At 40.4% G+C, this 25,627-nt stretch overlaps 2 protein-coding genes across 4 annotated transcripts in view; both read right to left on the minus strand.

Annotated features, from left to right (window-relative positions):
• The window catches only part of ASAH1 (N-acylsphingosine amidohydrolase 1), a 48,438-nt gene extending 40,865 nt beyond the window's left edge, over positions 1–7,573 (minus strand). For 2 of the 3 annotated variants that reach the window (XM_045879685.3, XM_045879683.3), the window contains exon 1: positions 7,395–7,571. In XM_045879685.3, coding sequence (XP_045735641.1) covers positions 7,395–7,472 — 78 coding nt within the window. In that variant the 5' untranslated portion in view covers positions 7,473–7,571. Of the gene's footprint in view, positions 1–7,394 lie in introns of all 3 variants that reach the window. The other variant, XM_045879684.3, reaches the window with a different exon arrangement.
• Positions 7,574–16,654: 9,081 nt separating this feature from the next.
• FRG1 (FSHD region gene 1) overlaps positions 16,655–25,627 on the minus strand; it is a 30,898-nt gene continuing 21,925 nt past the window's right edge. The window contains exon 9 of the mRNA XM_045879681.3: positions 16,655–25,019. Within this exon, the coding sequence (XP_045735637.1) occupies positions 24,977–25,019 (43 nt within the window). The 3' untranslated portion in view covers positions 16,655–24,976. The remainder of the gene's footprint in view (positions 25,020–25,627) is intronic.

The following is a 25,627-nucleotide window of genomic DNA, read 5'->3' on the forward strand; positions in this document are numbered from 1 at the left end:
CTGATATCAAAACCAGATAAACCACCACAAAAAAAGAGAACTCCAGGCCAATATTTGCAATGAATACAGATGCCAAAAATCTTCAACAAAATACTAGATCTAACAATTCATTAAAAAAAAAAAATCACTCACCACGATCAAGTAGGATTTATTCCTGGGTTGCAGGGGTGGTTCAATATTCACAAATCAATCAACATGATACATCACATCAATTAGAGAAAGGATAAGAACCATATGATCTTTTCAGTAGACACCAAAAAAAGCCTATGACAAAGTACAACATCCATTCACGATAAAAACCCTCAACAAAGTAGGTTCAGACGGAACATACCTTAGCATTATAAAGTCCATCTATGAAAAACCCACAACTAGCAGCATCCTTGAAGGGCAAAAACTCAAGAGTTTACCCCCTAAGGTCAGGAATGAGACAAGGATTTCCACTCTCACCACATTTATTCAACATACTACTGGAAGTTCTAGCCATAAATGTCAGACAACAAAAGGTTAAATTAAAGGCAACCAATTGGTAAGGAAAAAGAAAAACTTTCAGATGATATACTATATGTAAGAAAACCAAAAGACTCCAGCAAAAAAACTGCTAGAACTGATCAACAAATTCAGTAAAGTTGCAGGATATAAAATCAATCTACAGAAATCTGTTGCATTTGTATACCCCAATAATGAAGCAGCAGAAAGAGAAATTAGGGGAAAAAACCTCCCATTTATACTGCACCCAAAATAATAAGATACCTAGGAATACACCTAACCAAAAGGCCTGTACTCTGAAAACTATAAAACACTGATGAAAGAAATTGAAGATGACACCAAAAAAAAAAAAAAAAAAAGGAAAGACATTCCATTTTCACGGATTGGAAGAAGAAATACTTTAAAAATGACTATATTGCCCGAAGCAACCTATACATTTAATGTAATCCCCATCAAAATACCAACAGCATTTTTCACAGATCTAGAACAAAGAGTTCTAAAATTTATATGGAACCACAAAAACCCTGAATAGCCAAAGCAACCATGAAAAAGAAAAGCAGAGCTGGAGGCACTTCAAGTTATATTACAAAGCTGTAGTGATCAAAACAGTATGATACTGACACAAAAAAACACACATTGATCAATGGAAAAGAATAGAAAACCCAAAATTAAACACACAACTGTATAGTCAATTAATCTTCGATAAAGCAGGAAAGAATATCCAATGGGGGAAAAAACACAATCTCTTCAACAAATGGTGTTGGGAAAACTGGACAGTAACATGCAAAAGAATGAAACTGGACCACTTTCTTATACCAACACAAAAATAAATTCAAGACAGATTAAAGACCTAAGTGTGAGACATGAAACTGTACAAATCCTAGAAGAGAGCACAGGCAGTAACTTCTTTGACATTGGCTGAAGCAACTTTTTTCTACAAATGTCTCCTGAAGCAAGGGAAACAAAATCTTGACATTTACAACCACATGGAATTATTATGCTAAGTGAAATAAGTCAGAGAAAAACAAATACCATATGATTTCACTCATATGTGGAATTTAAGAAACAAAAGAGCAAAGGGGGGGAAAAGAGTCAAATCAAGAAACAGACTCTTAATTATAGAGAACAAACTGATGGTTATCAGAGGGGAGGGCGTGGATTAAGGAGTGCACTTGTGATGAGCACTGGGTGATGTATGGAAGTGTTGAATCACTATATTGTACAGCTGAAATTAATATTACATTGTAAGTTAAGTAGCTGGAATTAAATACAACCACAAGGGGCACCTGGATGGCTCACTCAGTTAAGCATCTGACTCTTGGTTTCAGCTGAGGTCATGGTCTCAGGGACGCGGGATGGAGCCCCACATTGGGCTCCGTGTTCAGCATGGGGTCTGCTTAAGATTCCCTTCTCTCCCTCTGCCCCTTCCCCACTCTTGCGAGCTCTCTCTCTCTCTCTCAAACAAATAAAATCTTTTTAAAAAATGACAACAACATGTAACTGTGATGGAGGGCACAGTCCTTGTTTAGCAAAGTTAGAAATGGACACTAAAAAGTAGCACTCTACTTAAAGTCTTAAGTTGCAACTATGAATTTTCCATAGACATCGTTTAATAAGAGCAATTATTAACTTTAGAAATGCAACTCTTACTGCATTCTAACTTATCCACTATACAATTCTTCTAAATATCAGAACTTTTCGTTAGTTTAGAATGTGATTTAATTCATTAAAATCACGTTATGTCCTTGTACTGAATTTCAAGTTATCAAGGAACTTTAGGCTCATGTTTAGGATGCAAGGCCCACCTCCATCACTGATTGAAGGTTACACAGCTGGTGAAAGAACCAGTCTCTGCTTCCTTCCCCTGCTCTCTCTCACATGGTCTCCCACAGAGATAGCAATAAAACCAATGTCTCAATTTAATTCCTAATAGAGAACAGTCTGCATTTCCTTCAGGGCTTTTGATGATCACTAGAATCAACTCAGCAAGGAGTGCAATGCAATAATGCTCACCTGTCCCTAACAATTATATCTGCATGGCCTGGGTGCAAAAGCCAACATAAAAATCAAACAAGGCATATTTCTTATGAGACAATGTGAGAGACGTTAAAAGTGCTCTGTCAAGTCTTAGAAGAGAATTCAACCTGCCCTAGGAGGGAGAACAGCCTCGCCATCATATATGTGGGAGTCGGAGGCCAATAAGATTGTGCTCTGATAACCTGGCAATAAACATAAACACCATGTACAGGGGCACCTGGGTGGCTCAGTCGTTAAGCATCTGCCTTCAGCTCAGGTCATGATCCTGGTGTCCTGGGATCGAGCCCCACATTGGGCTCCCTGCTCAGCGGGAAGCCTGCTTCTCCCTCTCCCACTCTCCCTGCTTGTGTTCCCTCTTTTGCTCTCTCTCTTAAAATAAATAAATAGGTAAATCTTTAAAAAAAATAAACACCATGTACAGTCAGGACATCTACCTAGAATCTGGCTGAAAGAGGAAAGGGTAAATGTGACTGAATTTTTTTAAAGGTGTCAGTGTAAGACCAGGGTATTTCAGGTGCTCAGAAGGTATTAACACCAAAGTCATTTTATTTTTTTTATTTTTTACTTTTTTAAAGATTTTATTTATTTGACAGAGAGACAGTGAGAGGTGTCCTGCAGAGTTAGTGAGAACTTCCATGAAATGTATGCTTCTAAGACTGTACAAAAAGTTCGGAAAGCCATTATGGCCTTGTCTTCTTCACATAGTCAGAAAAAGGTAATGAAAGGTAATCTGAAGTTATATAGCCCACACCAGTATTCATACCATCGGAAAAGAAGTCAAACAATTCTAGCAAGGCAATTTTAGTTCTTTAATTCACCAACAATTATTTTCTAAATAAGATTTCTTAAAATGATCTCTGTGTACAACAGAGCAAACACAGACCTATTGAGTAAGGCAAGTTTCTTGCATATATAACAAACTCGAATGGGCAAGCAAAGTTTGTTTTCTGACCTTTGACGGGATGGTAGTCTATTAAACTAGGAATATTTAGGTGAAAGGAATGGGAATAAACCTTCCATGAGGGCTGGGACCTTTATATCTATCACTAACTCGTTAGCAGCATCTGGAACATAATGTGGCACACAGTAGGCCTGCAATATCTGTCAACTAAGTGAACAGATTATATCTGTGTATTCCTTCCTTTGGAGTACCGGGGGAAAGCAGATGCAGTACAATAATACTGGCCAGGGGCGCCTGGGTGGCTCAGATGGTTAAGCGTCTGCCTTCGGCTCAGGTCATGATCCCAGGGTCCTGGGATCGAGTCCCACATCGGGCTCCCTGCTCAGTGCAGAGCCTGCTTCTCCCTCTGCCTCTCTCTCTCTGTCTCTCATGAATAAATAAATAAAAATCTTTAAAAAAAAAAATAATAATACTGGCCAGGCCAGAAGGGGTGTATGTGATTTTTGGAAACTTTGCAAAAATCATCGCTAAAAGCTGATCTAGGAGCTATAATGTCAATGATATTATTATTGATATGAGAACCTGATGCATAAAAATAAGTTTGATTCAGCAATTAATTACTGAGCCATTATGTTTCATTTCCACACATTTTTCAGAATCTGCTCAGACTTATTACTGACAACAGTCATCTCTCCCACTCTGCTGCTTCTCCTTCTCATCACTCCCCAGCCTACAGCAACTTATTTTCTGCTCCCAACACTGCTCAGGCCAAGGTGACCTCCAACTACCAAGTATAACAGGCACCTGACATCACAAAGGCATCCAACACAGGGAGAACCTGTCCCACTTTGCTTCTGCAAGGCTCACTCTCACACTCTGGCTGTGGCTTTAAACTTTGCCATTTCTTCTCTACCTGACACGTACACCTGCAGGTACCCTAACCTTTGCCTCGCCCTCTTCTTCCTTTTCTAGGTCGTCTGTCTGCTCAATGTTCACTTGCTCCAGTGGCTTCAGGTAGTATGCCTGTGACTCCCATCTCCTTCTTCTGAGCCCCAGTCCCAAACGCCTCCTGGATATCCTGGTGCCGCCGAAATTCAACATCCCCAGAATAAACACAATCTTCATTCTTCCACCCTGCAACTTTTCCCTTCTTGTGTTCCCTGGCAGTGATGCTGCCATTGGGCCAACTGCGGCACCCACCCAATCCTTCCTCCTGCTCCTTCTACCTCCTACTTTTCTCTAGAACCATCCACTTCTCTCCCTTTCCACTGCACCACCCTCCTGTCCATCACCCTGCACCCTGTTTTCTCCCCCAGGCTAGTCTTCTCATATCCACCCTTGCTCTCTTCCAATCCAAACTGATCTTTTTAAAGTGAAAAGCCTTAACAAGGTCCACAGAGCCCTGGATGACGCTGTCTTCATCTCCCTCTTCAGATACTTCTTGTGCCACCCCCGCCAGCACCATCTCTTAGTAGGTCTTTTAATAAAATCAGTAACTAAGCATGACTCAGGAAGCCCTTAAAATACGCTATATTCTGAAAAGCCTCAAACACAAAACCCACAGACATTCCAAATCAAATGATTTTTGTTTGTAATTTAAAGCCAGTCCTCACTGTTCACATTTATCAATATCTTTTGTTACTATGTGGATATGCACAGTTTATCATATGATTCAAAGTGAAAAACTGTTTATTCTTGTCAGAGAATGGGGTCATTATACTTCCGGGAGGTTCCAAAAGTCCTTTTCAGCCAGCTTTTTCCAGATTAGTAAAATATTAAGAAAAGCCCAGCACAAGAGAATCCAAATTTTTATTCTCCCATGTGGGGAGGTTAAAAACAAACAAAACCCCACGTACATAAAAGAACACTTTAACAACAAAAAATGAAAAGCCATCAAATCAGAATAACAACATTCTAAATTAATAATTTTGGTTTTATGCCTTCATTTTTCTCTTTCATTAAAGACTTGTGAACACAGCTTCCCAAACTGACACGAGTGGCTAGACTAGATTTTGACAACCACTAAGCTAGATAATAACTATTGGGGCGCCTGGGTGGCTCAGTTGTTAAGCGTCTGCCTTTGGCTCAGGTCATGATCCCAGGGTCCTGGGATTGAACCCCGCATCGGGCTCTGCGGGAAGCCTGCTTCTCCCTCTCCCACTCCCCCTGCTTGTGTTCCCTCTCTCGCTGTGTCTCTCTCTGTCAAATAAATAAATAAAATCTTAAACAAACAAACTATTATCTTGTTATTCTAAAGATAGCTTTTTAAAAACTCGTACTTGAAAAAATATTGAGAAATTAAAAAAAAAAGCATCCTCTGACATCTGAAACTGCTCGGAGGTTCACAATTAGACCCCAATATTATTATAAACTGGTATGACACTCACATCCAGGCCACTTCTGTTCTCATGTTGGATATAATCAATTTCACAGAATACCTACCTCAATTAAGGTTACTCTGAGACATGATAAAATGAAACAAAGCAAGTCTACTTCATGATTCTATTTAAGCACAAGAACAAGGGTATTGTGCAACCCACAAAATGCCAAACATCCCCTTCTCTTGCTAAATAGTTTCTTCTTCACCCAATTATAGAATTGCCCCACCTTCTAAAAGTATCCAGTGTAGAGCAAACCCCCTATTCCTTGGACCTACCCCCAAACACACAACCAAAGTCCAAATCATGAAAAAAGTTTTGCCAAATGCCTTTATTGAGAGGCCCCACAATTGCCCATGGTGTACATCCTTTCTCACTGCAAAGAGTAATAAACTCAATTTGTCCAACTACAGGTGTGTTTTCTGGTGGCCTTTGGCTGAAGGGCACTTACGGTATCAAAGTGTTAAATTCTTTTAAAATTCTCATAATCGCAACCACTTTACAGCATATTAATTCCCTACACACACTAAAGCAAACTAATTTTATTTCTTCTTATACCCTTCTAATCCTTGTCTACATGTACATACTGTGTATTTTTCTGTTACTGAAATCACTGTACATACTATTTTATTCTGCTTTTATTTGCTTAATATCCCATCAGTTTTAATGAATGAATAATATCCCACCATGATTTTATTCTTAGATCATTTCTCCTTAGAAAAATAAAAAAGTAAGAGAATGCATATCTTGCTCCCACTATCAATACCCTACCTAAGCTATTCAAGACCACCCTCAACTAATTTGCACCCAGATTCCTATTTACCTGATCTGCTGGCAAAGAAAAATGGAGTCTTATTGCTTTCAAAGAAGAGAAGTATGAAAGAGCACCGGACTAGGTGTCAAGAGGCCTGAGTTTAGGCATGCTTCAGTAAACAGTAGTATCATCTCTGGCTAGACATTTTCCTACCGAATCTACTTCCTTCTCTGGCTGGTCACTCACTGTCTCTTGCAGTTACCAAGTCTGGGTTCCTGTGACTTCCTTTTGGGGAAAGAGCCACGGGACAGGCGTTCCCATGACTCGGGGTCTAAGGCCACAGCAGCCACACCGGGGCCTGTCTGGGCTGCTCCCACTGCCCTGACTGGGGACGCCTCGGCCTTTCCCAGGGACCTCAGGAGTCTAGGCTGCACCTTCTCCTTCAGCACCTCGTCACCTGGCGGAGAATGCCAAAGTCATCAAGCAGTCCGTCGCTTAACTGAATTATGTACACAAGTCGACTGGAACTTTTTCTCTTAGCAGTTCTGGATGCGCGAGCCTGAACTGGTAGAACAAGCGCACTCACTCAAATTGCGGGTGTGCAAATCACAACCAGCATTGTAGAGAGATTAGGATTTCCCTGAAAGGCTTTCCTGTCCCGGCTTGTACGGAATCAAGCCGGGACAGGGCTCCCCAGTCCGCTCTGCACCCACATCCCCGCACAGTATACCACAGACCCCCGGAAAGATGCTGCCCGGCACCCGCGCAGCCCCACCCGCACCTGCGCCACCTCTGCGCTGCACGCCCCTCTCTGCGCCGTCCCCTAGAGCTCACTCACCGGCGGCGCCTCCTGCGCCAACGCGCAGGTAACAGCCACGGTCAGGAGGACTGAGGTTACGCGACTGCGGCCCAGCATGCTGCCCCCCGCACGCCGCTCCAAAAGCCAGGCGCAAGTGCGGCGAGAACCACCACCCGGGCTGGGAGCGGGCCGCGCCCCGCCGCCGCGTGACCCGCGGCACGGGGCCGTACCAAGCGAGACGGGGGGGGCGGCGCAGGAGAGACGGGGTAGGAAGGATAGGTCGGGGCTTTCGGTGTTGCGACAAGCCTGGCAGGAAGAGGAAGCCTTCCAGGAAGGAGTGGGGCACCCCCGGCTCAGAAGTCGGCGCTCTCGTTAGGACTGTGATATTGGTAGGGCCTCCCCTCTCCCCGTGGACAGTGGTTGGGCCGAGCCTGAGCCCCGCCGCGCCCCGGTGGGTGGGGCTCAAGAACTTTTCTCGGGGTCGTGCCCCGTGGATGTCCGCGCCCACCCCAGAACCTCCTCGGCTGGCGGCCGCGGGCAACACGGGGGGGGGAGGTCCCGCTCCACTCTGGGCCGGGTGCCGCCTGTGCAACGTCCCCAAACGGCCCAGGGCGAGGTGTGCACTCGGGCCACCCCGGGTCAAATGTCCACGAAACAGACCCAGCTCACCAGAGTCTCAAAACACGGCGGCATAGCACGCGACCCCGATCCATCTTTGTCCTCGGAGGGGAGCAGGCCTGAAGTGAGTGAGCTTGTTCGTCCAGACCGTGGAGTCACTGGAGGGGCTCCGGTGTTGGGGGCAGGGAGGGGGTTGGCGGGAATCTAATCCCCAGGGACATTCTGAGCCCCGAATTACCCATTTAGGCTTTCACCGCAGAGCTGACAAGTCACAGAATTTGGGTTTCAGTTACTTGGACTTAGATACAGGTGGAATGACCAGGTAGAACTGCAAACTTTCCTTCACTGATGTATTCAGCCATGGAGCAGCTGTGTGTTTTCATCTAACCCATGAACCTTTAGGTTGGCAGAACTGAGCTAAACCTGGAGGAGGGTATGTATTCAGTGTTGTTTAGCTTGCACCTGCAACACAAATAGATTTAATTGCTTGCCATTCATGCCTTCCATGGACAGGATAGCCCTGTTGGATGTTACTTAAAAGTCCAACAGGAAACCCCTCCGTCCAGATTGTAGTTTCTGGTTGACTCTCTAGGACATCCGAACCAGCAGTTTTAATGCTTAATGAAACTTAGCATACTATCACCAAAATCTTCATTTCTTTCTTTTTTCTTGTGTGTTTGAAATTATAATTTTACCCATTTCTATTACTTCCTTATAAAAATCAATCTTTTTGCTGGAGATTGGGAAATGAAAATTTTATTGGGGGGTTAGGTAACAATCTTCTTGTCAACCTTAAGATAGCCAGTTAATTTGCCAGCAAAATAAGTTTGTTTAGAATAGCAGAGTAATTGCAATTTGGGGCATTCAAACTGTGCCAAACCATAGGCAAGTTGGGAGAACAAAAAAAGAGGGAATTGTTTTTATAGAGGAAAGGAGGGAGTTGGAAGCTGTTTGGATCTGGAGTCCACTGGAGGAGAGCAGGAGTTCCCTTGTGGCGACTTCTTACTGGCTGAGTTGTTGCTGGGACAGTAGGAAATCTTCCTTTCTATTACTGGGGTAGTAAAGTAAGCTACTTCCTATTGTGGAAGGTACAGGTAAAGCTTTTCCCTATTGGAGTCCGTAAAAGGTGGTAAGTGGTAGTGTGTGAGAAGTACCTCTTCAGGGCTTCCTAACGCCATTTTAAGTGGGATTTTCTTTGGTCATTTTCACCCTCTCTTTGAGGAAATTTGACTTTGAAACATCTCACATGATTAAAGTGATTCCTGATTCAACAGGAAGCAAGCAGACCACAGAAATGTTCATTAATTCAAGAAATACTTACTGTCAGCCTACAATGTACCATGCATTTCTTCACTGACTAGGGTTAAGCAGGCAACAAAAAAGAAAGTCCTTCTCTCATGAGGCTTACATTCTAGATGAGAAATGGCCAATAAACACAATACATAAGAAAATTTATATAGAATGATACAAGGTGAGAAATGTTGTAGAAAAAAAAGCAGTGTAAGGGGGATCAAGAGTGGGGAGAGTCACAATGTTAGATAAGATGGACAGGATTGGCATTACTGAGAAAGTGAAGTCTGAGCAGAGATTTGAAGGAGGTGAGGGAGTTCTCCTGGAGGATGTCTCAGGAAGTGTTCCAGGCAGAGGGAGCAGTTGGGACAAAGGTTTAAAAAAAGAGAATGCCTGGCATGTTTGCCTGTAGCAAGGAAGTCAGTGTAGATAGAGCAGAAGTAAGAGAGGGAAAAGAAGTACATGAAGTCCCAGTGGAAAGGGGAGTAAGGCAGATTACATAGGCCATTACCAGCCATTTTAAAGGGCTTCATTCTTTGAATATATTGAATTATCTTGGACCTTAAAATCAGTGTGCACAGGTAGAGGATTCCCATCTTTTAGTATATAAATAGCTATTTGGTTTGAAGATCGTTCACTTTAAATACTACTGAGGGCACTTTAAACATGTCACCAAACATATTTTTTTTCCTATAAGAGGATGTCTGTTGGTGATTAAGTGGTCTAGCAAAATCATTCTTTATGCAGAAAAAAATGATGTCATTTGGCATAATATTCTTAGGCACAATTTTCACATAATTTTGCATTCAACTTTCAAAGGCATTTCACATACTGTTGATTTTCAAATTAAAAAATTTAAATCTACTTTTCCAAAATATACCATTTTATGCATTTTTTTCTTACACATATATAATCTTTCCTACTCCATTCTTAAGTATTAGAAATGTACAGAAAGTCAAGGTGAACCATGTGATCATAGGAAACTGCCATGCTTTGTGGCATACCGACATATTCACAGAGAATAACATTTAAATGTACAAATAACCATGTAGGTGGGAAGGGTCATTCAAATACTATCTTCACAACAAGCATCAAGTTTAAGACTTGGATAACCTGTTTAGTATGCAAGACTCAGCACCAGTAATCAAATTGTTTATCAGAATAGCTGAAGTTCTTGGCAAGCTGTGGACCTTTTTAAATCTCCTAGGTTTCTGAGGTGGAGCCTTGATTTAAAATCATTGCAATCTAACCACCCCACCCTAAATGAACTCTACTGCACATAACACCACATTACTCAGAACAGGTATGGCTTGCTTTAATAAAACTAAATATTCGAAAATTCAAGAAATAAAATGTTTCAGTTCAAAAATCTTTTACTGGAAGCATTTTCGAGTGAGTTGTTTAATTTTAAAAAGGGCTTACTTTAAAACATAATCTGAGATTCCAAACTTAGACTATTGTCCATCTTTTCAAGTAGGACTCTAGAGAATAAAAGATATGAAAAATGGGAAATCAGAGGTCATGCAAAATTGTTACACAATACTTTTCCTCCAGTAACTTTATCACACTATAAAGGATTTTACTTTATGTTTTACTCGTATATAGAAAAACATGTTAAATCATTACATTCAGCTCAAGGCATTCTGTTACACAACTACAAACTTAGTGCTCATTGAATATAATTGTCCTTTCTTAATGTCAAAATAAAATAATTATCTTAATTATCCTTCACTTTGCACTTATCTCTGTTTCTTTGTGAAATATTTTTGATGTCTTACTGAATCTCTGACACCTCAGGCATGTTAGTTTGAAGAGCCACTTTAAAAAAATCCTTTTGTCCTACTTCCACTTTCTTTGGTAAGACGTGATTCTGACCTGAAAATTAATTGAGCTCAAATCCAATAATCTCTAATTTTTTTGTTATTTCCTATTCTTATATAGTTCCCTTTTACCTAAGCCCTTATAGATACCTATTTAATGTTCCTGCCAGTTGTTTCTCAAAAGTTTGTGATAAATTCATGTATTCTCACAATACATTTGAGCACTTATGCTAGGTGCTGGGTAACTAGTGAACAAATGGCCATGCCTTCCCAGGGCTTTCAGTATCGTGGTGGAGAAAAATGATGATGGAAGGGAAAATGTAAATCAGATGGGTGTCCTGAAAGCTTTCAGTACGTTTAGATTATTATTCCATACTCTCACCTCTGGTTTAATGTAGATGTTTCACCAACCTCAGTCCCACTCCTCCAGTATGCAGCAGCCAAATGATTTGGATGACCCGTATCCGTATCCTTACCTCTGGACGTGGGCCCTGGTTGGCCTAACCTTAAGCTTGCCCTATCCTTCTTGCCACAGTGCTTGGCTCCAACCTTAATCATTTAGACTCCTGAATCCAACAGGCCATTTTTTGAAGTTCAAGGTTTTGCTCTATGATTGAAGCAGTTGTCCTTATCTTCTAACAGGAAAATGTTAGCAAGTAGTCCTCATTGCTACTGGCATTCATGCTGTGAACTTGAAGGGACCTGCCTAAGGAGGAATAGATACTGTGGACAGCACAGAGGAGAGATGGAAAGAAACTGGGTCATTATGACATTGTTAAGCTGCTAGATCAATGGTGGAGCCTGCCCAACAGCTGGACTCTTCATTAATGTGAGCCACTACTCGTCTTTATTATTTAAGCTAGTTCAAGATGGTTTGCTTGCAAGTTTTGTCTAATACCATATTAAAACAGGTATCGCTACCTTCTCAAGAGCACAGGATTTACTGTAAAGCTATAATGCTTAAGTTTCAAGGCCTTCACTTGCTCAGGCCTCTTCCAAACTTTCTCCTTAATTTCACACTTGCAATTTTATATTCTTTTCCTTAAAGAGGACTTTCCAAATTATGGAAGCTTCAGGCTTCACAAAACCTGCATCTACCATCAGATGTTCTAGGGAGAAAACACCCACCTTTCTCTTTAATTCCTTCAATCCACAAGTTCCTAGGAAAGGAGTGCCTTACCTAATTGGTAAATAGCTGGAAGGGTCACTGCATACATGTGGCCTGGCCTCTCTCATTGAGATCTGCTTGCTCACAGTGATAAGCTCACTGCAGCAAGCCCTGGGTGACAAGAGTGACAGGGGAAGTAGTTGCTGCCTTTGACCACATCTTCCAAACCTGGCACTTGTCCAACAAAGTTTAAAAACACTGTGTTCTCACGATGGCTATGAAGACTCTGAAGAAAGCATCACGAAGGACTGGCTCTGGGAGATGTGGAGAGAAGGCAGTCAAGGACTGGAGCCTTTTGTAAGTACTTGCGCCTGCTACTCCCAGCCCAGCCTCACCCTCCCCTGTTCACTCTCCCCATGTTAGAAACTGGCTGTGCCCCTGGGAAGCAGTTGGCATCTGTCAAGGGACTGACTGCATGAATACATTCCAGAGGAGAAAGACTCGGGATCCCATATGGGCCTCAGGTCTAAGTGTTTTCTCTATTCCAGTTTACTCAGCAGTAAAGCTGATATTGATCCCCATCTAATGCCTGTTTATGTTTCTCAGTTGTTTTCACCTCGGAAGGTGAGGAGACTGCTTATCACCCCGAAATGACAACAGAAGTCAGCAGTAGCAATTCTAGTAATAATCTATGTATAAAAAGTACTACATGACCAACTGAAACTACCAAGTAAATCGTAAGTGCTATGAAAGAAACACATGTGGTAAAATACAAATTCCTGATCTCAGGGAGTCTCCAACTGAAAAAGAAAAGAGTACTGACATAAATATCTATCAACTTATGAAGCCAATCACAATTCAGACATATTTTATATATGTTCAGTTATTAGATTGAACCGTATGAAATCGCCAATTTTGTAGGTTAAAAAGTAATCAGACATCAACACTTTCACATGGCCAACCTATTATTACCAACATCCAGCATATTCACAATTATCTGACTTGAATTGGAAGCTGGTCCCATCACACTGCAGATTATCTGGCTCCTGGTTCTCCTCACCCCTTGGAGATTTTTCACACCTGGCTCACTGTCACTTTTTCTAATGTGATTCTCAATATTCTTGGTGATTGCAATATCCACAAAAAACAATCCTCTTCATACTCTGGTTTCTTGACTTCTTCTCTTGCAATGTTCCTGGCCTCTATTTTACCTCAAATACCCAATTCCACATTTCTATCTTAGACATTGGAAATTTTACTTCATTTTGCTTATAAATACCACTGTCTTTTGATTCTTCCTCACTGGCACATCTTGAAGATTCTCTGTTGGTTTCTTCTCATCAACTGATTTCTATATGTGGGGTGGCTCAGGCCCAGTCTTCAGATGTCTTCTTCTTTTCCTATGCTCACTCCTGTGTGCTCTCATCCAATATCATGATATTAATGCCTTCTCTAGTTTGATGACCCTCAAATTCATGTCACCAGCTCAGACCTGTTCCCTGAACTCAGACTTATATCTATTTGTCTTCTCAACATCATCTACTTGGGATATGTAATAGGCATCTTAAGCTTATCATGCCTAAAAATGAACTATTTTCTCTTTCCCAATCCACATGGTCCCTCTCTCACTAAATGGCAATTTCATTTTCTAGTTTGCTTAGACCAAAGATCTTATAGTTAATTACCTTTGACTTTTCTCTTTCTTACCATATACCCAGTACACCAGCAAATCCTTTTGGCTCTACCTTCAAAATATATGGAGAATCTGATCATTTCTTACCAGTTCCACTTCTGCCTTGGTCCAGGTTACTCTCATCTGGATTATTGTAATAGTCTTGTAACTGGTATCCCTGCTTTTCCCTATCATCAAATCTTCACATAAATCAGATCATGTCACTCCTCTCCTCAAAATCCTCCAATGACTTCCTATCTCACTCAGAATGAAAGCCAGTGTTCTTACCATGGCTTATAAGGCCACTTAGGATCTGGCTAACTTGCCACTTCTCTGATCTCATACCCTTCCAGCTTTGCCTTTTTTCATGATGCTCTAGCCACATTCGTCTTCTTTACAGACTTCAAACATGTCAATTAGGCTTCACTTGAAAAACTTAGTACTAACTGCTCCCTCTGTGTAGAATGTTCTTTCACAGAGAGAAATGAGGTTCATGCAGATGCTCAGACAGTCCTTTATTAGGGAGCCTTCCTACAGCACCATATGTAAGACTCTACAGGTATTCCTTATCCTCCTTTTTCCCCACTTAACCGGACTCCAAACATCATCCCCACCTGCTGTTATACCTGTTTTCTTTTTGTTTAGCATCTGTCTCCTAAGGGCAGGGATTTTCTTTTGTTTAACTGCTTAGTCTCAGCACCTAGAACAGTGTCTAACACATCATAGCACTCAATAACAAATAAATATTTGTTGAATAAACTAAAGGAACTGCATTAACATCATATGCCAAGTGGTGTCTAAAATAACATAAGGAATCACCAAATTACAAATGGATTTTTTCCAGAAGTTTTTAAGTTGGGTGTTTGGAAATCAATATGCATTTTCCATACAAATATGAAGGAAGTGCTGTTATTATTCCCATCTATGGTTGAGAAATCTGAGACTTAGGGTAAGTAACTATGCTTAGGTTTTCTGATTTCAGTACACCTAACCACTACACTAAATTCCCAGGCCAGATTGCAAAACCATATGTAAGTCCATCATTCTGATATATTCTATAAAAAAGAACTATAATGGAAGACACCTATCTTATACACAAACAGCTGTATCTAGAGCCTGGATTGACCTCCTAGCTCATTCAGTTACCCCTATTCCTTGATGGTCTTTGCTTTCATCAGCCGATATGCTTTCTTCCCATCCATCAGCCTCACTGCTTTCTTGCCATCCTCCCCTCCCCAGCTTTGATTCCATGTTCCATCATTTTACTACTCACTTGCCAATATATGAGATGATTTTGCTTTTTGTTCTTTTATTACCTGTCCTGTAAAACCCCAACCCTGGAGGAATACAAACAACTATCTTCTGTACACACACACCTATGCTGCTGAGTTCTGCTCAACTGATTAATTATCATTATAAAAATCTTGGTCCTTAATACTATGTAGCAAATCTATGATTCTCATGCACTTTATCTGTCCCTTAACACTCTTTCAAAACCCTCTTCCCAAAACTTTGATCATCTACTGTTTCTTGCATTACTCTTAGATTACCTTATCTTCTTCATGGAGGAAATTTCAGAAAGGAACGACCTCAATTCTCTGCCACCAAATCTACGTACAGATCCGTACCTATCCCTAACCTTTCTACTTCTGCCACAATGGAGAGTCTGTCCCTCCTACTTAAGTCCAATCTCCTCACTTGTCTTATAGGTTCTCACTTCTACTTCCTTTTCAGGATACCACCCTATAAATTATGCCTTCTCTCTTGCATTTCTAACCTCTTCTTCTCTCTTGACTTCTTGACATTAGCATTAAAAGTACTCAGATCTCCTCTATGTTAAGAATAAAGTCTCCCTGGGGCGCCTGGGTGGCTCAGATGGTTAAGCGTCTGCCTTCGGCTCAGGTCATGATCCCAGGGTCCTGGGATCGAGTCCCACATCAGGCTCCCTGCTCCTTGGGAGCCTGCTTCTCCCTCTGCCTCTCTCTCTCTCTCTCTCTCTCTCTCTGTCTCTCATGAATAAATAAATAAAATCTTTAAAAAAAAAAAAAGAATAAAGTCTCCCTTAAATTCCGTTGCTAATCTCATTCTCTGCCATTCATTGCCAAAGTCCTCAAAAGAGTACTACACTGGAAATTCCCAGATATTGACCTATGCACTAGTATCACATCATCAGGAGTTCCCATGCATCTGTGGTAAAATAAGAAACAATAAGTTAATGCTACCCACGTTTACCCATTTAGCAAGTTCCAGATATATATGTTGAAGTTACCAATTGTCTTCTGAGGACTGTCTCACATTTTCCAAATGTGTAAAATTTTAGATTTATCTTTTTTTTTTTTTTAAGATTTTATTTATTTATTTGAGAAAGAGAGAATGAGAGACAGAGAAGAGGGCAGAGGGAGAAGCAGACCGCCTGCTGAGCAGGGAGCCCGATGCGAGACTTGATCCCGGGACTCCAGGATCATGACCTGAGCCGAAGGCAGTCGCTTAACCAACTGAGCCACCCAGGTGCCCTGGATTTATCTTTTAAAAACACTTCATTTGTGCTTCAACTTTCTATCTTCCTTAGCTGTGTGCTAATTTCTATAATATATATTCCAAGAGGGAGTAGTTTCTGCATTTTTGATGTTTTTCTCTATATGGTATATATTTCTTTTATGGTGAGTATATTGGAAGATGGTAAAGAAATTAGCAGTCTTTCATAAACTCTGAAGGAGGCAATTCTATATAGGTAAGAGGCATTACTCACTAAGGATCAGTTAACTCTGTAAGTTATCTTTTTTTTGGGGGGGGGTTTCTAAATGATTCACTGCATTTTGCAGAATATATGGTCTTTGTTCCTTTTTTTTAATTTTTGGACTCTAACTTTATGGCTAAGTAGGAATCCAGTTTTTGCATGTACCAAATGTCTGAAAGAGTATCAGTTCTCTTATGTAAAGTGTTATTCACATATCCTGAAGTTTATATTTTATGATTATGCCATTCAATTCTGAGTTTTGTCTGCTCAATTTATTAAATATTTAGAGCTATATGCTATGGTAGATTTTCCAGTTTCTCTACATAGTTCTCAATTTTTGCTTGTATATTTTGATGTTATTAGATGTGTACAAGTTTAGAATTGTTTTATCTTCAAAGTGAAATGACTTTTTATCATTATATAGTAACCTGATTTATATAGTAACTTCTTTTGAATTTGTAATTAACATAGCTGTAATTTTTTTTTGTTAAAATACCTTTTCTCCGTTCATTGATTTTTCTGAATTCTTATGTGTCTTTAAACAATTTTTGCTTGGTGTTTAAAAATACGATTGAGGGGGCACGTGGGTGGCTTAGTCAGTTAAGCGCCTGGCTCTTGGTTTCAGTTCAGGTCATGATCTCATGGGTTATGAGGCTGGGTCCCTGCATTGGGCTCCGCACTCAGCAAGGAGTTGGCTTGCAGATTCTCTCCCTCTGCCCCTCCCCCACTCACATGTGCATATGCACGCACTCTCTCTCAAATAAATAAATCTTTAATAAGATGAAATAAAATAAAAAAATGTGATGGAAAAATTTTGGAGTGCTTGGCAAATTTACATTTTGATGACTAATATTTTTACATTGATTTCTGATATTATATGCTTTCCACCTATTTTTCTTTTCCTTTTTAAATTTCTTTTCCTTTTTTTTTTTTTAAAAGATTTTATCTATTTGTTAGAGAGAGAGAGCATGTGAGCACAAGCTGGGGGAGAAGCAGGCTTCCTGCTGAGCAAGGAGCCCAATGTGGGTCTTGATTCCAGGACCCTGAGAGCATGACCTGAGCCAAAGGCAGATGCTTAACCAACTGAGCCACCCAGGCATCCCTTTCTTTCCTTTTTAAATTTCTTTTGGATTATTTTTTCCCCTCTTTTTGTTGGAGAATATATGGTCTTTGTCTCTTCTTTCACTAGTTACCCTAAGTTTTTTATTTTTTTTTTTAAGATTTTATTTATTTGACAGAGAGATAGCGAGAGCAGGAACATAAGCAGGGGGAGTGGGAGAGGGAGAAGCAGGCTTCCCGCAGAGCAGGGAGCCCCATGCAGGGCTCAATCCCAGGACCCTGGGATCATGACCTGAGCCGAAGGCAGACGCTTAACAACTGAGCCACCCAGGTGCCCAGTACCCTAAGTATTTTAATTTGCCTACTTAACAAAGTTAACATTTTTTTCCCTCTCCTCTTGAACAAATCTAAGATCTTATAATAGTTTGTCCAGTCTCCCTCTCACTGTCAACAGCATGCTATTTTTGCCTAATACTTAGTTTTAACATCCCTTTTACAAATTAAGTATTTTTTTTAATACAGTTTTGCTTAGTTTACCCATTATTATCTTTGATATCTTTGCTTGACATTTCTTTTCACATCTCTGACCTTCCTTCTGGGATAATTTTCCTTCTGCCTAGACTTTCTCTGTTGTAATTTCTTTTAATGATCTATTGGTGATAAATCCTCTCAATTTTCATCTCTAAAGTATCTTTATTTTGCTTTAGTTTTTTTTTTTTTTGCCTTACTATTGGAAGAAACTTTCTAGGTTGACAATTATTTGTCTCAGCTCATGGAAGATACTCTTCTGCTGTCTTTTGGCTTCCTATCTGCTGGTGAGAAGCCAGCAGTCTGCTGAATTGACAGATGTTTGGGTGATTACTTTTATTTTCTAGCTGTTTTTAAGATGAAACGTTTTTCTGTGTAGTTCTGCAGTTTCACCATGATGTGTTGAAGTGTCTATATTTATTATGCTTGGGATTCACTGGGATTCCAAGATCTGAGGTCTCAAAAATTCTCACTCATTACCTTTATTACCTCTTTTCCATTCTGTTACCTTCTTTTTATACTTCAATCGGACATATATTAGACATTTCCATCATCATGTTCTGTGTCTCTCTTGACCTTTATTTCATCATATAGCCCATCTCCTTGTCTCTGTAAACTGTCCTTGGGGCCACTTACTCAGTTATATTCTAGTTTATTAATTCTCTCTGGCTTTGTTTGATGTTTAATGCACCCGCTGAATTTTTAATTGCTTTTTATTTTTTGAAGTTATTTTTTTTCTTTCATATCTGCTTGGTCTTTTTTTTTTAAGATTTTATTTATTCATGAGAGACAGAGAGAGAGAGGCAGAGGCAGAGGGAGAAGCAGGCTCCCCTCAGAGCAGGGAGCCCAATGTGGGAGTTGATCCCAGGACCCTGGGATCACAACCTGACCTGAAGGCAGACGCTTAATCGAATGAGCCACTCAGGCACCCTGCTTGGTCTTTTTATTATGTTGTAGTTCCTGCCTATATTCTGGAGTTTTATATAAGTATAGTTTATATTCTACATTTGGTATTTTTAAATTTTTCTACTTGTTTCTCATTGTTCTGATGGTATTGTGTTTCTCTATTTTTTTTTAAATTTTTTTATTTCTCTGTATTTTTAATTTCGACTGTGAGCTGCTTATTTTCTTTGAAAAAATTTTTTTGGTAGGATTTATTTTAAGGTCAGAAAAAGAGAACCAACTGAGACCTTTTTTTTTTTTTTTAAGATTTTATTTATTTGCGAGAGAGAGAATGAGAGGGAGGAGGGTCAGAGGGAGAAGCAGACTCCCCGCAGAGCAGGGAGCCCGATGCGGTACTCGATCTCGGGACTCCAGGATCATGACCTGAGCCGAAGGCAGTCACTTAACCAACTGAGCCACCCAGGCACCCCAACTGAGACCATTTGAAGTTGAATTATCTCCTTGAATTTTTTTCTTTTAAAATAAGAGGTAGTGTGACTTTGAGTCACAAACCCATCTGAAGCCAGCTTATGGTTACATCTCAGGGGAAGATTCTTTTTCCTTCCATTCTACTTAGTGCCAAAGAAAAGAAAACATTTCTTTGTACCCCTGTTTGTGCAATAAGATTTATTTCTCATTCACTGTTATCCTTGAAGGTATAGCCCTTTGTAGTCACTCATATGAATACAGTCTCCTACATCCCATTTCTTGGGCTCCTTTCGAAGCCAGACCTCAAAGTCTCTGGGATTTGGCAAAAACTTTTAGGTGAGAGTGAGCTTGGTACTCATTGGCCTCGGACGTTCCTGCTTTCCCTTTGTTTGGTATCTATAGATTCCTTTCTTTTATGTGGATGAGTGATATTTCAAAAGATATTTGCAAATATTTTATCCAGTGTATCAGTTGTTTTTTAAGGAGTACCATTCACAGTATCTAAGCTGTCACACTACTGAAAGTAGAAGCCCTGGTTTTGTAAAATCAAGGTCACACTCCCCCACTTGCCTTGGGTTTAAAATGAGTGAGGTGAAAAATCCCAGGAAAAAGAGAGAAAAGAACAAAGAAAGAAGTCAGTGCATTTAGTACTTGTTAGTTTGACTCTGTAGTTAAATGGTCGGTATATCAGCACCCCATTCCCCTCAACTCCTGGGTAGAAGTTGCAACAATGGGGGTGGGAGGAGAAGAAAGAATAGTGAATGTGTTCTTAAGACATGTAAGATGACTTTTCATCTTTCAGTTCTTATTTACACCACATGGCAAATTGATCAGTTATTTTCTAATATTGAAGAGAAAACTTTGGATCCTGTTTACTGTTGGAACTGGGCAAGATGTGGAATTTTTTTTTTTTAAGATTTTATTTATTTATTTGACAGAGAGATAGACAGAAGAGCACAAGCAGAGGGAGTGGCAGAGGGAGAGGGAGAAGCAGGCTCTACACTGAGCAGGGAACCCGATGCGGGACTCGATCCCAGGACCCTGAGATCATGACCTGAGCCGAAGGCAGACGCCTAACCATCTGAGCCACCCAGGCGCCCGGAATTTTTTTTTTTTTTAAAGATTTTATTTATTTGAGAGAGACACAGTGAGAGAGGGAATACAAGCAGGGGGAGTGGGAGAGGGAGAAGCAGGCATCCCGCCGAGTGGGGAGCCCGATGCGGGGCTTGATCCCAGGACCCCAGGACCCCGGGACTATGACCTGAGCCGAAGGCAGACGCTTAATGACTGAGCCACCCAGGTGCCCCAAGATGTGGAATTTCTTAGAGCTAATGTATTTGTTATATAGGAAAATGTTAGTATTGAATTGGGAAATGATACTTTATGTTCTATGAATGCAGTAACTAGTAAATAATATAATGTATTAAAAAGAATACTTTATTAGATTTAGAAATAAAGCTACAAGAAAATTAAATCTATTAATAACAGAGAGGGCTTGGAACTGAGAGAGTATATTTCAAAACATTTTAAATGAAAAGTGCACTGGGTAAAGGGATGCTCTTGGAGGGTCATCCAGAGATAGACACCAGGGTTTCCAATCTTGGAAGACACTGGAGCAAAAAGCACGTTTAACCCAGCTGGTCTGGGTGGAGTAATTTAAGATGGAGTAAAAGATCAGCTGAGCTGAGAGGACAGAATTTTTTAAGGCAGATGAAAGGAAGGTCACAACAGTGTGAATGCTGGAGTCAATGAAACCAAGATGGGAGACTCCATGAAGACAGGACTACGAGCCAGATTTCAGGGGGGTCAGGACACTGATGAAGCGCAGTGCAGAGCTGCAGTGGTAATGGGTATGGATGGTATGTGGTGCTTCAAAGCCTGAGCTGAGGGTGGGGTTAATGACAAGTTTCAAAACTGGTACTGGGGCCATGGTGTGTAATTCTCCAACTCTGGATGCACTGGAATGAGAGCTGAATTCAGTGTGGAAGAAGATCAGAAGCATTCTGTTAAATGCTTAAATCTCTGTCCATTTTCCTATACTATGGAAAGGGCACACTGGTGTGGGATGAGGTTATAGTAGTAAAAGGAACACAAAAACCAAAGCTGGTAGTCACAGGTGGAGAGGTAGAAGCAGCAGTGATGGGATATGTAGGAGGCCTTCTAGAGAGGATTTTTGGACTAAAAATGGAGAACAAGGGAACATGCAGGAAGGTTCTGTTTCTGTAGACAGATAGGGAAATTCTTTTTCTACACAACAACAGAAAATTGAAAAACATTCCTGCTGCTGTGCAAGCTGATCTAAATTAGGATTTAGGGTTGAGGTGCTGTGTAGAACAGCCTAGGTTGGTCTGAAGTCCACTGGTCTTTCCTAAATAAGCACCACACTTGAGAAAGTCATTTTATATACACAGGTAATATCAAGCTGAATGAATGCTGGCGGGCTGTTAAACTATTATCTTAATTTTTTTAAGTTCTCCTGAACCTGGGTATATCCCTGGGGTTTTTCTGCTACCAGTTAAAAAACAAAACAAACAGGGGGCGCCTGAGTGGCTCAGTTGTTAAACATCTGCCTTTAGCTCAGGTCATGATCCCAGGGTCCTGGGATCGAGCCCTCCATCGGGCTCCCTGCTTGGCAGGAAGCCTGCTTATCCCTCTCCCACTCCCCCTGCTTGTGTTTCCTTTCTTGCTGTCTCTCCTTCTCTGTCAAATAAATAAAATCTTAAAAAAAATAAAAATAAAAAACAAAACAAAAAAACAAACTCTTGGTGGAATATATTTGGCAGCAGAATAAAAAAATAGGTATTAATACTTACACAAACATAAAGAATAATAAAGAAAAAGAATAAATAAGACATTAGAAGCTTAAAAGCATTGCCTGTTTTTCTCCCTGGGTGATTGACTAGCTGTACAACTTAATTTTGTCAGGTGGTAGGTAGGGAACTAGTAGAAGTCATGACTTGATTCCTTACCTTGGCATCCACTTATATTTAGGTTTTCACCTTTTTAAAGGAGTAATGAGGTGTGCCTTGTTTTCTTTGTTCTCCTCCTTACAGTTTCACTTAGTTTCTAAGGACCAGAATTAGGAAATTGCATGATGGAAAAATAAACCCTAATAAGTAGTGCTACACCCCTTTTTCTCTACTAGCAGCACTCAGAACAGGACTGCAAAACCTCATTAGATTTGCAAAACATGGTAAGAAAAATAAACACCTGCAGATCTTAATTTATTAAGTCCTGGCTATGCTCTCTGAAAATTTATCCTTTATTAAATACAAGGGCAGCACTGAAACACAAAGCTAAATGGAAAGATGGCATATTGTTTCTCCATCATAGAAAATAAGCCTCAACAATATTTAAGAGAAGTAGTCCAGTGGCATAAAATTAAACAGAAATACACCAAACTGTGTCAGAGATTTTCCTGGGGTGAGGTAAACAGGAAATGTCATACAGCAAAACCTGCCTTAACAACCATCAAGTTCCCTTAATGAAATATGCACTTTAAAATAAACTAAGCCAATAGGTGGGTAAGGAAAGGGGAAATACAATTGTAGAATTTTTTTTTTCCACGTTTTGTTTCTAATCTTTTCATTAAATGAAATGGATTTCAACAGGAGTGAGCCTGAAAAAATTACAGTGGAAGTTACCTGTATTAAGGCCCTCAAGCTAATATTATGACAATGCCATTTAAAAAAGTATCATGACATATAACAATCATATAACAATGCTTGTTATAAAAGCTATCCTATCTTACTAATTTGGTTAATGAAATATGGAATGTTTTAATATGTTCTTCTGTGTCTTAAGGGTTTAGAATAACTGAAAAAATATAATTCCTCTAGAATAGTGAGTTAAAGCCATGGACTGACTGGCATCTAGACTGGGACTGACCCAGGAATTGCATGGTATTTGGATAGGTACTGGGCCATCAGGTATGATGAGTTCATTTTTGGAATTCAGGCCTATCCCAAGAGGTGTGAATATATTAATTTATTGTAATGGTTAACTTCTTTCTGGAGAATGTTAGAGTTTTGTGTCTGTATCTAGGAAAACCCAGGCAGGTCCTTAACTGGGGAGGAGAGGGCAAGAAACTAATGAGAGTTTGAGCAGATAATGGTAGATGGCACAGCTTATGCTAGACCAGCCCTCTCACACACACAAAATTAAACTTTGGATAAAACATTAAAAATTATCTAAAGGTAATGGAGAATGACCAAAAACATGCAGAAACTTGAGGGGAGTTAACACTAGTAAGAGGGGAAACGTATTTTTAACATCTTTTCAACTCAGGGCAGACCAAGTGCCACTAAGAGTAATTAAAACTCCTGTAGGAAGCTTAAGTCATTAATTAGTCGAGGAATCAGAGTACAGAGTTCAGAGCGACCAAAGAGTCTGGAAAGTGAGAAGGAAATCCTGAAAAGGAGAGAGTCACAGAAGGTGGTAGCCACACTGCCCAAATCTCTCACTGATCTCCGAAATCCACATCCTTGGGGCTGGCTTTAAGAAGCCCAGCTAAAACAAAAAGAACTGAATAGATACTTCACAGCTGTTGCCCACCATGGGGGAGACAGAATTTGGAGCTTCAGATCAACCAAGCTAACTGCCTACTAAACCTAACAAATAAAAATTCTTCAGAACAACAGCACAGAATGCACAGTTTCTACAATGTATTATTCACATGTCCAGGATATAATCTAATCAGATATATGAAGAAACATACTCAAAAGACCATCAGTGGAGACCGACCCTAAGATGACCCAGATGTTGGAATCAGCAGACAAGGATTTTTAAGCAGTTATTATAACTCTGCCCCAAAACAAAGGAAGAAATGGATAGGAAATTTCAGCAGAAATAGAAACTATTAACAACAATAGGATCAAATAGATTCTAGAAGTGAAAAAGGATGTCTGAAATTTAAAAATCACCAGATGTGTGTAACAGCAATTTGGAGACGGTAAAAAAGTGAGTCAGTGAACTTGCAGATAAGAACAATTGAAATTATCTAATCTGAAATGTGAGCAGGCAAAAAAAATTGGATGTAGGGAGCTTTTTCTTTGGTTATTGTTTTTATTATATATAAAACCTTTTTTGACATGGCTACTGGACTGGTAAATCAGGGGAATGCTTGATCAGAATATATCTTGATTTTGACAGTGCTTTAAGTTTTTAATGACATCCTTTTGTACAAGAAGAAAAATGTGGACCAGATGACAATAATTAGATGTATTTATTGTTGACTCCTGTCATTCTGCCAGACTGCCTTCAGTGCTGTAATGGGGGTTGGAGTAAAGTGTAATGATAGAAATGGGGAAGGAACACTTAATCTGTTACCTGTGATTTTTTATTGCTGTCCTCCTTCAGTAGTGCATAAACTCCATGAGGACAGGCAGTGCATATTTTTAATCTGTATCTTCCCAATTGTCAGGACCTGTAATTAGTTCTGCTCTCTGGAATGGGCCAAGACCTGGGAAAGCATGAGGGTGAGCACGGTGACAGAGAATCCAGGAATGCACTATGTTCAGAAATTGAGGCAGATAGAATGCTTGTTCCAGGGAAATCAGTCAGCTGGCAGATGGTCTCAGGTACCGAGCTAGTGTTGGAGGCAAGACTTCAATCTCTTGAGGGTAGTGTTTCTCAAAGTATAGTTCAGATCACTTGTTTCAGAATTACCTGGAGTGCTAGTTAAAATGTCAATTCTAGGAAACAATCCTAGACTTGCTAAGCTGGCATCTTTAAGGGTGGGTCTTGAAAATCTACAGGTACCTTAGATGATTCTTATATATATGAATTTGAACTGTTTATTTTTAGGGGCTGGGAGCTGGCAAAAGCAAGGAACAGACTAAGTCCTAGGGCAGGTGTCAGAAACTTGGCAGTTAGCATCTTGAGCTGGAAAATTCTTTCTTGTGGGGGCGCTGCTGTCCTGTGCCTTGTGGAATGTTTAGCAGCATTCCTAGTCTGTAACCCTGTAAATGCCAGTAGCATCCCCTCTCCCAGCTGTCACAACCAGACATTGTACAATGTCCCCTAAGGAGGTACATTAGTCCCTGGTTGAGAACCACTGCTTTGGGGGAT

Source organism: Mirounga angustirostris, unplaced genomic scaffold (assembly GCF_029215605.1).
Source record: "Mirounga angustirostris isolate CCGP_5_RB_7025 unplaced genomic scaffold, mMirAng1.0.hap1 SCAF_2, whole genome shotgun sequence".
Taxonomy (NCBI): Eukaryota; Metazoa; Chordata; class Mammalia; order Carnivora; family Phocidae; genus Mirounga; species Mirounga angustirostris.